Source organism: Mustela putorius, unplaced genomic scaffold, assembly GCF_011764305.1.
Source record: "Mustela putorius furo isolate JIRA1106 unplaced genomic scaffold, ASM1176430v1.1 tig00537227_pilon_pilon_pilon, whole genome shotgun sequence".
NCBI classification, from domain to species: Eukaryota; Metazoa; Chordata; class Mammalia; order Carnivora; family Mustelidae; genus Mustela; species Mustela putorius.
The window spans coordinates 34,958,899-34,975,594 of record NW_025422368.1 but is presented as its reverse complement, the minus strand read 5'-3'; the positions used below and the strand labels follow the sequence as shown (position 1 = coordinate 34,975,594).

General features: G+C 50.0%; 1 protein-coding gene across 3 annotated transcripts; it reads right to left on the bottom strand.

The window, feature by feature from the left end:
• Positions 1-683: 683 nt before the first annotated feature.
• GSG1 (germ cell associated 1) lies at positions 684-16,103 on the bottom strand. Of its 3 annotated transcripts, none has more exons than XM_004755800.3 (6): positions 15,856-16,103; positions 6,035-6,353; positions 4,667-4,837; positions 3,750-3,902; positions 3,040-3,151; positions 684-1,102 (listed from the first exon to the last, which is right to left on the bottom strand). In XM_004755800.3, the coding sequence occupies exons 1-6, from the start codon at positions 15,901-15,903 to the stop codon at positions 760-762; spliced, it is 1,146 nt and encodes a 381-aa protein (XP_004755857.2). In that variant the 5' UTR covers positions 15,904-16,103; the 3' UTR covers positions 684-759. The 3 variants fall into 3 exon arrangements, with proteins under 3 accessions (XP_004755857.2, XP_004755858.1, XP_012913336.1); XM_004755801.2 differs by having other exon boundaries at positions 4,790-4,837; XM_013057882.2 differs by lacking the exon at positions 3,040-3,151 and having other exon boundaries at positions 684-1,097.
• Positions 16,104-16,696: the final 593 nt, after the last annotated feature.

The window sequence follows — 16,696 nt, the reverse complement described above, 5'->3', positions numbered from 1 at the left end:
ATCGGGTTGTTGGTTTTCCCTTGATGGAAAAGAGGAAGGAGGTGTGAGTGAGTGAGTTGGGGATCCGGAGAGGAGTGTATGTTCATTGGGGAAGTGTCCCTTTCCATAAATACCCCAGGAATAACTCCAGTGGACCATTTCTGGAAGTGGACCTGTCCCTGCATGCTGTCCCTACATGTCCCTGCATACACTTCTCATGTATTCTAGCTTCCTGGTGGCTTCTACGATAATATTTAAACTTTCATTGGGTCCCTACTATGTGAGTGCAGGACCCTGTAATAGGCAGTGTCGAGGGCATCTGTCCTACGTGTCTAAGCTCCCAGGAGGGCCTTTATCTTCCATTCTGTGCCTTCCGGGAAGGCTGAGCCCAGTAAATGACTGTTTGAGTAGCCTACCTGCACCTCCAAATCCCAGAGAGGGGGCAGATGGATAAGCCCCTTAGGGGCAGGAACTGGATTTTACTTCTGTCTGCTGAGCCCCAAACCTGGCACATAGCAAGCAATCAGTGAAGGAGAGGGGGTGATTCCAAGCATGGGAGATAGGGAGATGCTGAAATGAGACAAGGAAAGGGAAAAGCTGGGAAGGAAGAGGGGGGCAGCAGCATCCGCACACGCACCCCTTAGCTCCTGCCCTTTCAGACACGCTTGTCGCAAACCTGTGAGAACCATGCTCGACACACAGACTCTGGCTTCAGTACATGTTGATAAGCAAACAAACATGTAAGGTTGGGTTCAGCCTGCCCTCTAAACCCTACTACTTCTAACACGGTTCTTCCTCTATGGATGACCCAGCCGCCTCTTCCTTCAGCCTCTGGCTGGGTCCTTGAAATCCCTTGTGGTGTAGCCCGGAGTAGAAGTCAACTCCTTCCGAGACAGAGCGGACGGGCTGAGGGTGGTACTGGTGGTAGCTGGTCAGAGGATGCCCCATGGGGGCTGCACAGGACAGCTGCTCCAGGAAGCACTGGGGATGGTGCGGCGGGCAGCTCAGCTTTCCTTTGAAGCTCTTACTGTGCTTACACTTGAACTCCAGCACCAGCTTGGTGTATGCGTTGAAGGTGGTGACCGCCGACACCATGCAGCAGGTGAAGGAAAGCCACGCTGTGCTAGGGAGGAACCAAAAAAACCAGACGGTCAGAATCTGAGATACGCACAGGTTTGAGAGGAAAATACCATGATCTCTTCCCATTAGTAAGTAGGCTGCTGCCCTTTAGGGGCTCAGGGACCGGGGTGGGCTCCCTTTCACCGTGCTTCGGGGAGAGCACTGTGGGCCAGAGGCCTGAATTGGGTCTCATTAGGTATGTTCTGAATGTTTTGTAGTCAAAGAGAATGACCCTGGTAGTGTTGCAAGTTGGACTAGGAGTTCAACAGGTTCGTTTTCACTGGGTCGATTAGCAGTCAGCGCGGTGCTCCTTTATTCTCGGTGTGTATCTTCTGTGTACATATCACACACCCATCCACACGTAGTTTTCTGGACTAGGGCTTCCCCACCTCAGTTCCGATTCACAGACTGGTAGCTCAGGTGTATGGAGGGGACATAGCCCAGTGCTATAAGCCTCCTCCTCGCCCCACCCCCCACAAGCACACACACACATCCCACCCAGGATTTTCCCTCACTCCGAACAGATGGTGGGAGCGATCAACCCCCTTCATCTCCTTCTGTTCCGCGTTTAGTGGTCTTTGGGAGCACAGAGTTGAGCCTCTCAGTGTCGTTCAGGCAACATTCGCTGCAAACCTGGAGCTGCTATACGTTGTACCAGTGGAATTTGCCTCAAGAAAACAAATGTGGTTCTTGGCCTCAGGGAGTTTATAATGGATGGAACGAAGCTGGAGATTTAAGAGAAGCTGGATGGATTTGACGAATCAAAAAACCAAAAAAACAACCAAAAAAACCCCACCAGGGAACTAGATCAAACGCGTTCCTAAACACTTGGGAAGTCAACCCTTAAATTTCCCCCATGATTCTGGGAAGCCCAGGAAGGAGGAAGTTGTGTGAGGTTAGTGAGGAATTGCATGAGGTCAGGTGATGGGTCAAGCCAGGCCACACACTGGCACAGCGTGTTCCCATCTGCCTGCCTCTGACGGACTCTGCCGACTGAGGCTGGGCTGCTTCTGCTGGCAGAGTCATGCCAACAACGGCTTAAAGACAGACAGAAGGTGCAAAACGATGTGTCTGGAAAGCAAGCTCCAGGGGCCGGTTTTGGAATAGCCCAAAGACGCCCGAATCCAACAGCACGTTATATCACTAGGAAAGGGGATAGGATGACCTTCAGGACTGCCTCCGCTAGCATGGAAACCAAGACCAGTGCCCTGTCTCTTCAGCACTGGTAAAGGGCTTAGCACCGACTGCAGACTGTAATGCAGGCCCAAGTGGGCACCTGCACAGTCAACAGAGAGAGAGTGTTCCTCAGGGGAGGAAGTGAAGGACTCTTAAAACAGACGGTGTATTTGCTTCAACTATGTCTGTCATGGCTGCTGCTACTCTCAAGAGAAATCGAAAATAACTGACCCCTTAGTTCTTTGAGGGTCAGAGAATGGCTGGTAGAGGAGATTTGTTTCTTAGACAGTTGAGTGGAATAAGAGCAGAAGTAGGAGGAAGTGGCTCTTCGTTACAGGAGAAGAGTCAGCCATGCACAGGGGGTAGAATGCGAACCGCACCTCAAGGCTGATCTCTTCCTTTCTCTGTCCTCCAATATCTTGAATCATAAAATGTATAATAAAGGGAGCATCATCGGCATAAGCCATACAAAACCAGTCTTATTTCCCAAGGGAACATATGCCATCAGGCGAGGGAGCAACTGCGACAGCTATATCATTAGAAAGACCCGACAGAACAAGCCGGAAGAATCATCCCTGTGCCTCCCAGCAGGTGGGAAGAGAGCCGCGGTGGCCTAATGGTCCCACTCTCTGGTCAACGGACTCCTGGCACGAGGGTTGAAGAGAAGATGGAAGGACACGGAGCAAACATCTAGTTGAGGGCAGCACGTCCAACACAGGTTGGCTGGGGAGGAGCTAGAAGGTTCAGGAGATGGCAAGCACTTACTAGAAGGCCCAGCCATAATTCCAAGCATGTGGCCTCCAGTCTTCTGGACCCAAGTTGGCAGTTGCCTGGAAGACTTGTGAATACATCATATGGGCCACCATGCCCAGAAGGCCTACAGAGGGAACAGAAAGGCGGCGGCCTTAGACCCAGGCTGGCTTTGCCATTTATAGGGAGTAGGAGTTTGGAGCAACCTCCTCATTTTGTATCTGTTACAGCCTATGTGGAGATGTCCCCATCACCCATCGGCCCCCACACTTCCGGGATGCTAATCTGCGATGGGGGCTTTGCAATAAGTCCCCCCCAGGCTTTAGGTGGAGAGCTACAGAAAAAGTTTCTGAGTCAATGCTGCACTTGGGGCATTTTACTTCTTCCCACCCATGCCCTCAACGCGAGCTTTATTCTTGATCTATCTTTATATCTGCGTCTCTTACTCCTACTTGATCCAGCGGAGTCCGGAAAAGCTGTGTGCATGGGCAACTGAGAAGTGAACCAAACTGTATTTCACATACTGATAAAGCTGGCAAATAAGAAGAACCCAGAGAGAAATCATTTTGCCAAGCACATGATGATCCAATACAAAATTTCCATCTCTCATCCCTCCATTCTGGACCCCGCCTCCTCGTTCCTGCCCTTTGGATGGACACAGGAGCCCATCAGAGGGGCCTGGAAGGTGGCCAGGCCCCCGCCCACCCCAGCCTGGGAGGCTGCACCTGACAGGACGGAGGAAATGGCGGCGAAGGCGCTCAGCTTGAGTCCGCAGCCCGGGTTCCGGGTGAACAGCAGGTCCATCAGTAGCAGGAGGAAGCTGACGAATTCAAGTCCGATGGACAAGAACTGGGCTCCAAGTGATAACCATAGGATCTCTGTCAGAATCCAGGGAAGAAAATACAATCCAAGTATTAAACAACAAGACAAAAGAAATCACAAGAAGAGCCTTCACCCTGACAGTTACATGACCGAGCGCTGAAACGCGTACGCGGAGCCCCGCAGAAGGGAAAGCCTCCCAGAGTCAGAGAAGGGGAAAAGGGGACAGGGCTGGCAGCAGCTGGCTAGGGTTCCCTCCTTGGGGTCTTTTGCTGTTACCCTTGCGCTTGCTGCTCTCAGCTCAGGACCTGATAAAGACTCCAGTAAACTAGATTGACTGGAAGTACCATTAGGGAGATTCAAGAAAAGATCAGCTAATCGTCACAAAATCTGGCAGAGGCATGACTTTGCTGTGGGTCATTTTTGTTCTCGTTTTCCTTACTGAATTTTGGAGCAGTCAGTTCTGTTTTTTTCTCCCTCCCTCTCCTTTTTCACTCCCTCCTATTAAAAAAATATATTTTTTAAACTTAAAAATATATATACATATTGGAAGGAAAAAACCTCTTGAGCTTTTCAACATGGTTACTTGGCAACAGGAGGAGGTTAGAACTGTTGGTGGTTTTCTATTTGTGAACTTTATTTGTTCCTGCTGTTCCTTTTTTGCATTCCTGCATATGAATGAGAGTCAGCTCTGGAAGGAATGTGGGTCACCCCGCGGGGCTCAGAAAAAGAGAAAAGGAGACCACAGTACAGTGTAGAGAGCACAGTTGGTCCAGAGAGGTCCAACTCAATGGCGACTAAATTGGTGATCAAACCCACATACTTGCCACAAGCCCCAAGGGAGGGTGGGGGAGGAAAGCCTTCTCCATCAACCGCTTCCCTCCAAATCGGAGAGTGGGGTGACGTGGGCCTTGCAACGTGGCAAACTCCAGTAGTCCTTTCTCACCTCTCTCGGTTGGTGGTGTGAGTTCATTGAAAGTTCGGCACCTCTCCCCTGAAACACAGACAAGGTACAACTTCAGGGGTACGTCCCGCAGCTGGCGCCGCTCCACTGGTTGGGACCTGTGCCTGCCCAGCACACGGTAGGTGGGCACTAGAAATTTCTCTCTGAAAGTGGGAAAGAATGCATTATGGACGGATGGTTGCATGACCAAGGCAAGAATCCCTCAGAATTCATTTCTCTGTCCCCAGCTCCTGACCGTGAAAAAGAGGATGTGAGCCTGAGAGGGCTTCCACAGGGAAATGTTCCCATTTCTCAGGTCCGGGAGGGTTAAGAAGCCTGATGTTAACCAGCACCTTTCCCTGCCTCCGTACCCTGGTCTGCATGGCTTGAAACTGTTTCTGGGACCCTGGGGTTGGAGCTGAGCTAAATGACATGTCAATAACACATATAAACACACACACACATTTATATTCCTCGTCCCCCTCCTTTTTCCCATGTCCCAAATCAGGAGAAACAGGTTAACTGTACTGGATTCTGGGCTTTAGGACAACATCACTACCAGGTGATGTCCGAATGCTTTGAGCAGGGAGGAGGACTGTCCTTAGGTCAGCTGCTCCCAAGCTGAGGAGCACAGGTTAAGGTATGCACAGTGACACAAGACTGAGCTACTGGAGACCTGGGAGGTCAAGGGTAGCCTCACTCCACCTAGTTACCCTCCTGAGGCTTCAGCCCCACCACCTTGTAAATCGTAATGGTAATACTCCGAACAAGAAAACCCTTTTGGTGGGGTTGGGGAGGAAGAGGCTTGACAAGGGATCTCCTCAGATCCTTTCATCTCACTGGTGAGAAAGTTAAAGTCTGTGGAGAGGAAGCTGCTCATCTGGGGTCACAGCTGGACAGAGCAGGGGGCCTTTTCCCCAAGAATCCTCTTTCATTTGGTCTTCAAACAGCAACACTAACTCGCTAGTGTGGGGCTTCTCATGATGTTACAAGTCTAAATGGAACCCTTTGAGGTTTTAAACCAGCATGTCTACGAGACAGTCAGGAGGGGAAAAGCTAGATGGACTTTCGGGTCCCATCGAAAGGGAGTTCTAGGGAAAAGGGACGAGATGCAGAGTGGGGAGATGCTGAGACCCCGAGGGGTGTGGGGAGTGCTGTATACTTCCCACTGGCCCTTCGCCCCGTGTGAAGTTCCCCGGGGCGGGGAGAGGGGGGGATATGAGGCAGCTGGGCTGACGACAAACCCACCTGGTTCTTCCACAGTTTCCTCACAGGATAGCCACATGCCACTCCAGAAGGTATGGAAGGAGAAGCGGTCATCCCCAGCCTCCCAGCTGTATTGCACCACCTCCGGGGATGATGAGTTGGCGCCGCTCCCATCCAAGGGCACCGGCACATCAAAGCATTCGACGGCCAGACCTTTTCCGCACACGGGCTTGGGCACCTTCTGTGTGCCCACAAACCAGCAGTTGCTGAGCAGGGATGCTGTGGAGAGGCTGAGTGATAGCATGTTGAGGATGGCAGATAGGAGTGTCCGCTGGGCAGAGCAGCCCTTCGGGAGTTCCATCTGGAATAGACAAGCACAAGGGGAGAGCCTGACTTCAGAACCTCCCAGGAGATCTGGGTACCCTTCCCGGTGACTGCCTGGGCTCAAGCCACACTAGTCCTCCACGATAATGGGGCCCCTCTGGTCCCCGGGGAGCTTTCTTGCAAGGAGCCACGAATGAGAGGGTTTAGCTTCAGGAATGGCCTGGAGTGGGCACCAGGGTGGTGATGTTTATTGAAGCTGGACCTCATTCTACTCAAGTGCTTATTGAGGATGATCTGAGCTAAGGATCCCATAATAGTCTCTGTGGGAATGTGGTTAAGCCGCAGAGCTGGGGTCTGTCAAGTGAGGACAAGAATTGGGGCCACTCTAAGGCGCTCAGTGATTATTACTTTGGGTTTTGTCTTCAGTGAAAGGTAGGAGCACCCACTTGCTGAGGTATTTCTTGTAACTACACACGTTTTTTGGTGTCCTCTTCTCGGTATGACGGATTCCTCTGAGAGGAGAGTAAAGGACGATATGGCTCTTCTCAGTCAGTATTAAACTGGATCACCCCAGGGCAGGGAGCAGCAAGGATTAGGACTTTCAGCATTAAAGAAGGCAGTGGACCTACTGGGATACGGGGTTGTTGAAACCCCTGGAGAGGACAGGAGGCTGTAGGTTCTGAGAGAGGTGATCTGGGCCTAGCTTTCAGACACGGCCACAGAGAGGACAGAATCTCCAATGGGAGGTGGCTGTGTGGTGCCCATGGAGACTGGGCACCAAGTGTCATGGTCACGGAGCGAGGAACCTGGACAGGCATTGCCACTGCTCGATGCAGCTGTGGTGCCTGACTCCTGGGGGGACAGTGTGGCTCTGGCTGGAGCCCCCGAACTCCCCGTCATTTTTAGCCGACAAGAAGAGGAGAGCCCCCTGAAGAATGACCAATATTAGATGTTTCAACCTTGGTTAAGCGATGGCTCAGAGCCAGACTGAGCTTTAGAAAAATAAAGAAATCTGATGGGTCTTGCACTTTATGTTATAGAGTGGTTTATGCTGTTATATTAATACATACTGAAGGGAAAAGAAGCCCATATTTAGTTGCTGACAGATGCTTCTTAAAGTAAACCATCTTGAGCTTTCCAGGGGACCTCTCATATCAGAATTAATCAGACCTAAATCTGCTTAGCTAAAGAAACGTAAATAAAACCATAGCTAAATGCACAGGCCCATAAATCTGCCTCATAATCTCCAGCTTAACATTTTCTACATTACAGGGAACTTTATCTTAGAAATGTAACAGTTTGTTCTTCAGAATTTCCAGGGACTAACACAGTGCATACCACAAAGTGATTATTTATGGGCATAAGAAATATGCAAGGTTCATATGCATATAAAAATCAATATATAAGACATATGATGAAACAACCTCTGGAAAGCAATCTGCTAATATGATTTTTAAAAAAGCACTCAACAAATTAAATTCACCAAGAATTGTCAGTCTGTGCAGGATGCTGGGTGACCTTGGTAAAGACTAAAAACCACAGCATCTGAAGTGAAGAAAGATCTTCTATTACCCGTATAGAAGGCACACACCGCCCCGTCCCCCCAAAGAATGCTCCCACCTTGTTTTTAGCTGTGCAAACCCTATTGGTTTTAGCCATTGTTCCATTACTGTAATTTATTCTTTCTAATTATTTTCATATACATTGGGTGAACAGGAAATGAGACTTCTAGGTAAAACATCTTCATTAATCTTTCTGTCTGAAGACTGAACTAATGATTTAGGCAATTCTACATTTTCAACTTCATTTTCAATCGAATATGACTTGGAAATTTGTCCACTATCACATCATCTTTTTATTCTAGCCTCAATTCGTTCCAAGTTACACATATTTGTAAGTTATTCTGCATATTAATCACAGATAAGAATAAGGAACCCGGCACCAAGGCGATAGACAATTTAAGGAAGAAATGATTTGAGAAAGAAAGGATGAAAAAGAGCTTAGAATGAAGCTCAAAGAGACTGCTTCCAAAGGAGTATCCAACCAAGGACAGACACAAGGAGCCTCGCTCAAGAATCATCTTGACAATCGAATGGGAATTCATTCAAGAGACTTTTCAAGAATTATCTTCAACAACTACGGTACTGCGCCCTTCATCATGTGTTTTATTTCTTCCTACACATGCCTTTCTCTCCAGGATCCAGATAACCTCCTCAATTGCAAGAACCGGTCTAATTTTGCCATGATCTCTTTAACAAAATCACAAAGAAGTAGCGGCCTTAAGAAAAGTTTCATCTTTGCATATGCTGACAAGCCCCATGTCAAGGTGACTCTTTACTCTCTAGAAAAGGGAGAGAGTGTGGCTTCCCAGATACTCCGGCTCAGATCAACAGGAAGTGCAAAAGTGCCAAAATGTCACTCTTCCATCAACACAGATGAACAGAAATACTCAGAGTTAACATAGACAACAAATTGATGAGACAGGCACAGCTCTTAAAATCAGATTCAAAATAGCTATGCAAAGTTATGTTTCAAGCAGTAAGAGGGGGAAGCTGGTTACCTTGGCCATGGTCAGTGTCTTGCAGCTGTCTGGACCACAGGATGCCATCTGTGCCCCAAATCCCCTTGGTTTAATGTCGACAGAATGAAACCGCCTTCCTCCCCTCCTGCCTCCCTTCCCATCCCTCTTCTATCTCCTATTTTTTTGGAGTGCCTCATGATTAAATGCTGCCTTGCAGGGAACTTGGGCATTTAATAATTGACAGTGCAATCATGGCCCAGCTGTTCTGGAAGATCACACAGGAGAGCTTGCCAATAGGGATCTGGGATTAAGCACAAAGAAGCAAGGACCTGCTTTCACAGAGGGAAGTTTCTTTAAAAAGTTATGTGAAGATTCAGTTTCCACCTAACTGCCATTCCCTAGGAAGCTGGTAAGAATGGCTTGGGCTTGATTTTATGGCGGACACAGAAAATATTGCAGGGTTACCATTACTACAAGAGTTCCCATTCCTTTGTGTAAGGTTTTCTACCTTATTATTATTTTTTTTTTAAAAAAAGATTTTTAAATTGGGGGCACCTGGGTGGCTCAGTGGGTTAAAACCTCTGCCTTCGGCTCAGGTCATGATCCCAGGGTCCCAGGGTCCTGGGATGGAGCCCTGCATCTGGCTCTCTGCTCAGCAGGGAACCTGTTTCCCCTCCTCTCTCTGCCTGCCTCTCTGCCTACTTGTAATCTCTCTGTCAAATAAATACATAAAATCTTAAAAAAAAAAAGATTTTTAAATTTATTCATTTGAGTGAGTGAGTGAGAGAGCACAAGCTAGCAGGAGGAGCAGAAGGAGAGGGAATAGACTCTCCAAAGAGCAGGGAGCCTGATGTGGGGCCATCCCAGGAACCTGGGATCATGACCTGAGCGGAAGGCAGATGTTTAACCGACTGAGCCACCCAGGCGCCCCTTCAACCTTTTAGTAAGCAATTATCTGCAATGTCGAGGCCCCATAGAGCCATGGGTTTGAAAGAGCTTCTGTGTGTCATGGGTGGTCTCCACCTCCCAGTCCCTCCAGTGGAATACTGAGAAGGTCCTCCGCGCCTTTGTAGATTCGCTTCCTTCTGCGTGGAATGTCTTCAGTGTCCTCATCTGGTCTACCTCCCATCAAGACTAGTCTAAAAGTCGCTCATCCTTTGCATGAGCGAGAACAGCTCCCTTCCCTCTGTCCTTCCATACTGTACCCCTCTGTAATACTTTCTATACTTCATGATAGCTGTCTGGACGGTGAAGTCCTCAGAGGCTCCTCCTCTGCTGGAGCGGCCGTCCTCAGTTCTGAATGAATATCAGAACAGTCTTTGAAACTGTGGAAAATATTCAGATTCCTGGGCCTGGCCTGAGATTCCACCGCAGGGGTGAGGCCCAGGAATCTGTAATTCTAGAAAGCTCTTTGTACATAGGGATGGACTTCTGGTTTCCGGTTCCGTATGGAAAGAGCTTGGAAGTCTCCACTTTGGCTTAACAACAAGAAAGAAGCTGAACAACCTGGAAGATATGGAGCTAGGGAGTTAATGCGCCTAAGTATGACCTGTCTGATTCCTGGGGGGGCTTACATTTAATGAAACCCTCCTGTTCTGCCCCGGCCTTCCCCCACCTGGAATCTTCCAGATTTGCCACCAACCAAGTCATGGGTTTCCCATTCTGTGTCTGTGCAGTTAGCTGGGGGAATGAAAGGCCGTCCCCAGCCCCCAGAGGGAATTAATCCACATTCCAACTGGAGGAGTCTCTCTGGCTCTTGCTTCCTACTCTTCTAGGACTGACGTGTCCGCACATTTGACACACATGTGCCTGTGCCCAGGCGTGAGTCCCACAGCACCCACACGACCCTTTATTCATGGTGACAGAGCTCCCTCTCCAGAGCTGGAATTTTGTGGTCACTTCACCTTTGAATTGGCTGTCGGTTTCCCGGCCACGGCTTTTGTCCCGACGCTGGGTGGCGCTATCTCCTTACATTTCCCCCCTTCCGTCACGTGCTGCCCCCACCATTTCCCCCCCCACGCGCGGGTGCAGGTGGCGGCTCCTCCCCCAGGGAGGGCTTTTTCTCCTTCCCCGGGCCTTCTTCCCACTCACACATGTATAGCTTGCGTTGTGTCTGCCCTGGGGAATTCAGGGGTCGGAATGAACCCTGGGAGCCTCCAGCCGCTCCCCCGAGGACATCTTGTAGGATTATTTCCTGTAGCACATTTTTCACGGGCTGTTCCAGTTTTCAGTGACTCACAGAGCCTCAGATACTTCCCCTGGGAAATACAGACTCCACGGTGTCAGAAAATCCAGTTAGCCAATGCTTCCTGAGGAGTTTTGTGCACATTTTTCTTTATTGAATCGTATCCTCACTCCCTCTCCACCCTAGAGCAGTGAACAATTCTTTTCCCTTCTCTGCACTTAACGCCCCTTAAATGCTTGCAGACGCTTCTCACATCCCGCTTGAGTCACCGTTTGGCACAGTCTGTCGTCTTTGGTTTTTATGGTCTCTGCTCAGAAACCGCACCCCCTGTGCCTTCATAGGCTGAAATTTGCCTTCTCCGGGGAAAAGGATGGGAGCTGCAGTCTTGAGGTTATGTGAGGAGGCCTGGAGGGAGACTGGAAGCGAAGCAAGCTCGTGACACTCCAGTTTTGGGGGCTTTCACTAACTCGGACCCCTTCCAAGACCCCGACATACTTGTCACTTTGCATTATTTTTTCTAGAGAGAGCCTCTGAAGTTATATTATTTTAGGCCTCCCCAAAGCCTGAATCTAGGCCGTGTACTTTGCATGGCTGGGCTGGCTGGCTGGCTACTGATCCATCTTGAGGACACCCCTTAGCCCCATGGACCACATGCCACAATGTTTAATTTCCTTTTTTTGATGAAACATGAGCTTCTCTGCCTGGCATCCCACTCACTTCCTTTCATTATAATTTAGGCATGCTAATATTTTTTCTTCTCTTTCTTCCCTTAGAACAGAAAAAGTAATTGCCAGTCACTGCAACATGACTGTGATTATGTTGGGCTCAGAAGCTCATGACTCAGGAGACACACAGAGATTCCGTATCTCAAAACAGTATTTGACTTTGGTATGTTGGACTGCTACCATGTCAGGATGACCTCCCCCTCCCCAGGGACCGATATGTGACTCAGCATTTATGACATCACAAAGCCAAGGCTTGGGACTCATCTGTGCTTGCTAAGGTCCTCAGTGACTCTTCCCTGCACTGTACCAAACCATACTAGTATACACAAAGAGAAACAATGGTCTTGGGACACCCACACGCAGTTCAGTTCGTAAACAGGAATCCAATTTATTGTTTTGTGAATACACAGTGGTAAGAATGCCCCACCAGAGCAGACTGTATGCATACAACTTGCCTGATGGCACAGCCTAGGGCTAAGGTATTTGGGTGTTTTTTGTTTGTTTGTTGTCTTTTTCCCATTATCAGTAGTGGCATCTTCTCTCAAGATAGGTTCATTTGCAGCTGCCATTACCACCCCCCCACCACCCTCCTTTGCCACCATCTGCCCCCAACCAGTAGTAGTATCTTTGTCCTTTGCCCTGGAGTCAGATTTCTGACCCATGCCTCACCAACTAATTCCTTTCTGTTACTCAGCAGTCAAAAAGCTGGAACAGGACATGAATGTTTCTGCTGTCACTGGCTCTGATCTCCAGGCTCCTGTTCTTTGTTCCTGCCTATTCCACTGTGTGCCTTTCTCCTGCAGCTCAGAACATGCAGGCTTGACTTGAAGATGCTAGATAGAGGAGCAGCTGTGTTTTACTCATGGTTGATCCTTAGAGCCTAGCAATTTCTACTATGAGGGAATGAGTGAATGAAGTCTGTAATGGAAACCAGGCTCAGAATGCAATTGAGAAGCCTAGGAGCGAGCAGAAGTTGTGAACAGAGCAAAGCGTCTGGTCTTCTATTGTTAAAGGACACACCAATCCTCCTGATACACATACATAGGAGCTGCAAGAAGGTAGAAGGTGGAAGAAGGTCTGCAGGTCCACAGACGCACCCTGTGGCTTTCTACACAGAAGCGTGCATAGCCAACAGATCCTCTGCCAATACATTTCCTCCCACCTGTGGAAACAGTCCTGCTTTTTGACCAGCAAAGCCCAGAAAACAGCAATGATCTCATGAACGAGTATTATCTTTAGTTCACATGGACCAGGGTACAAACAGATTGCTTAAACGCCAGTGACGGATTGGAAAAAGCCATGTTCTTTCCCAAGCTCCGGGATTCCCTACCGATTAGAACCCTTTTGGATGACATTATGCCCAACCATCCGAAATTTCCCAGCTCCACAATTTTTGCTTCAGTGCATTCACTCATTCACTGATGAAGATAAGGAAGATAAGGAAGGTCCTCACACATTTTGATGTTCCTTGAAGGGTAGAGTAATGGCACCAAAACCCCCATGCTGAGTGTCCGAAATATTACCACCAGTATAGGACACTTAGCTCTGGGGTTTCTGGGCTTTCAGGTTAACCTCCACTGCAACAGTGTTTCATGTCCCCAGGGCCCCCAAAGAGGGGCATAGGGAATAAGAACAACTCCCTTCTTTCTAACATGGGTCAGGAGCATGGACCCTGTTCAAGGGCAAGGACCTAAGAAAAGCACTTTAGGGCCTCTCCTCTCCGTCGCCTTTCCCTTTCCGTTGTTAGTGGAATTGTTAGAGGGCTTTTGCTAATGCAGTCATTTCCAGGAGAGGAAGCCGCCTTTCTTCCATGCCCCAAGCAGCTGGAGTGAATCAGAGGGTCAGCCACATCTGCACATCCTGTGGGGCAATCGCTCACGCGCGGGTGACCGAGCCCTCGGGGCCTGCGGGGGCTGGGAGATCTTGGGGACCGCGGGGCGGGGCAGGGATCCGCCTCTCCAGGGTCGCTCGGGGCGCGCAGCTGGGTCGCCCCGTTTCCACTCCGCGTGCCCCCGACCCCGTCCCTTGTTTTCCTGCTTTCTCCCCCTCCCCCTCTCCGGCAGTCGCGGCGCCCGGGCCCAGCCGAGGCCCCGCCGGCTCCGCTCGCCCCCACCTCCCTCCGTGAGTAACACGTCCGCCCCGGGTTTACTACGGCGCCCCGGTCGCCTAGCAGCGGGCGCGCGTTGCCACGGCGACGCGCGCGGAGCGTGTTTTGAATTGTTTGGGAGGCTCCGCCCTAGCGGCCCGGCGCCTGGGACTCTGCGAGCGGGTGGGGCCCGGCCTGGGGCCCTGGCTTCCTCTCCCGGCCCCGGCGTCGGCTCTGAGCCGCGACCCGGGGGCCCCCGCGAGAGGAGGAGCCGGCGAGCTCCGGCCGGAGGGAGGCCGAGCCCCGGGCCTGGCCTGATGGCTGGCTGCCCTGGCGAGGCTCGGCAGAGGGAGGGCGGGGAAGAGTCGGCCCTCTGATCAGCGCCTCACGCCCAGCCTCTGGGCCTGAGGGTCGGGAGGTGCGGGTGGCAGGGGAACCCCAGAGTCAGGTATTTCCCAGCCCCCGCCCTTTCCCTAAAGGTACAGATCCCTGGCGGCTGGTTAAGTCTTTGCTTCATTTGGCGGCTCTGAGAGGGAATCCTGGAGTCCGCGACTGCTTGTCTGATCTGGGCTCTAGTCCCAGCTGCACCCACGACTGGACTCATGAGTCTGGCCAAGGTGCATACCCCACCTGAGCGATTCAGAAGCAAGCCAGGCGACAGAGCCGTCCTTCCCAGTGCTGCTGTGAAGACCAAGGGGCAGCAGGGAAAGTGGAAAGGAAGGGGAAGGAATCTGCCCTTGCTAGACTCTTTAGGTAATCCTTACAATCAGCCTGAGGGAGAGGCGGCCACTCCGTTCTCTACAGGGAGCGTTGGACTATCTCAAGGCCACAAGGCTAGTAAATGGTAGTCAGTGTTCAAAACCTCTGGATTCAACCCCAGGCTGCCAGTCGGGAAAGGGAAGATGCACGCCACTTAGCAAAAGGCACGGGAAACTCACGGAGTGACGAAATGGATTATGTTTTATACTTAAGATACAGATTGATAAACTCATGTTCCCTCTGTCCTCCTAAATGCATAATAAAAAAAGATAAAATTTACCACGCTTGGCTTTTTCATCACCTTCTTACCCATTTCTGTGGGTTCTCCTATTTATGATCTCTTCACTTGGGCTGCAGTCCCACCGCCGCCTGTGATCCCCAACCACCAATGAACAGCACAAGCCACCGTGCTCTGTGTGCGTGAGTGTGTGCGTGTGTGTTTTATTTCCCTGCCTAATGGGAAGCTTCATTCTTCTGAGAAAGGCCAGAGGTGTGAGAAATGAACATTTGCTTTTTTTAGTAACCCTTTGAGCTAAAAGTTGGCCGTTCCCAGCTGTCTCAGATGGGAGGCAAGTCATTTCCAGATGTGGGTTCTCCCAAAGGAGCCAAGACATCTTTGGCTGACAGAGGGTCTTTCTGGATCTGGAAGGCTCCCTGCACATTCTCCCAGATTCTCTGAGACTGGAAAGAGAAACTAGCACAGCTAAGGTTGCATTCTCCTCAGTTCCAGTAGATGCCTGGTCAGAGCTGGCCACCAGCAGGACTGGAGGGGTGCCTCGCCTTTCTCTGGCAGAGCATTTACTATCTGCTTCTTCCGTTCATTAGAGTCTTACACAGCTCTGGGGTTGCCCCCGCCACCGGGCCTTTTACCAGGAACCAGATTTTGGAAACAGGAATCATACAGATACCAGGGGAGAAAGAAGAGCGGGAGGGCCCCAAGCCGTCCTGGGAGCAGTGAGTAAAAGTCATGAAGAGGCAGAGGAGGTGGTAACAAAAGGTTAGTGGAAGAAGATGAAAACAGAAGGTCAAGGTATGGACATCACCAGGTTTATCAATGAAAACGGGCTTGAGGAACAGATTTCTGTTCCCTTTTGGGTAATCCTGCAGTGTGTTCTCCAGTTCCTACCCTGCACATGTGAAATAAAGTGTAAATTTGTATAACTTGTATTACAAACCCAACATTGTATACCTGAAGCTAGTATTACACTGTATGTTCACTGGAATTTCAATAAAAACCTAGGGGGAATAAAGTGGGGTACTTACCTTCTGGGTGAGACAAACATTTTGAGTCAGTTGAGAAGGATTGCTCATTCACTTTTCGAAGCTCTGAGGCAAAGGTGTCTCAGGTCTTCTTCTGGTCGGCCCTGATTGGTTGCGTGGAACACGTACCTGGCGGGAAGATGAATCAGGCCCCCTCTTGCCAGCAGAGGGGTGAGGTGGTATGAGGTGGACTGGAGAAGATGGAAAAGATATCCTGGAGCCAGGATGCCAGTTTGGGCGGGGCTGGCTGATGCAAGAGGTTTTTCTCTATGACATCACAATGACATCACACAGGGCCATCTCTCTGCTGGTCCCCACCCCTGCCTCCTCGGGCCACCCCCAGAAGGATGGGGAGCTGCTCTGGGGTACCTAGCAGAGGCCTGGATGTCTTCTGAGTCATCCAAGCCAGAGCGTCTCTTACTGTGTGTAAGAAGCACCTGGGGACCCTTGTAAGCAAGCAGATTCTGAGGGGTTGAGATCGCTCCTACATGGTGCTGCCCAGACCACATTGAGTGGTGAGGCTCTAGACCAGTGCGGCTGAAGAGAAGTACAATACAGGCCATGCATGCTATTTCAAGTTTTCTAGTAGCCACGTTTCAAAAACTAAAATGGACACACATGTCACAGTACAACAATATCTTAAGTAGTGTTAAAACTGAAGCTACTGAATTGGGTAGCCCAGCCCTAGAGCATTCCCAGAAAAGGCAACAATGTACAGAAATGACCATTCTATAGGACTAGTATCTGGAAATCTAGCTGATGTTCATAAACCTAATTTTAATAGCACATAGTGAGGATTTGGGAACTATTAACACTGAGATGTAACTCTGAGGCTTAAAGAGAA

Bases quoted from the DNA above. Each gene is read 5' to 3' on its own strand.
- GSG1 (XM_004755800.3), bottom strand. From the start codon at position 15,903: ATGAGCAATCCTTCTCAACTGACTCAAAATGTTTGTCTCACCCAGAAG. The intron at 3,903-4,666 runs GTATGTGGGTTT...GGATTCTGACAG, and splicing joins TCCCTTGGGGCTTGTGGCAA to AGATCCTATGGTTATCACTT. The intron at 1,103-3,039 runs GTAAGTGCTTGC...GTTCCTCCCTAG, and splicing joins AATTATGGCTGGGCCTTCTA to CACAGCGTGGCTTTCCTTCA.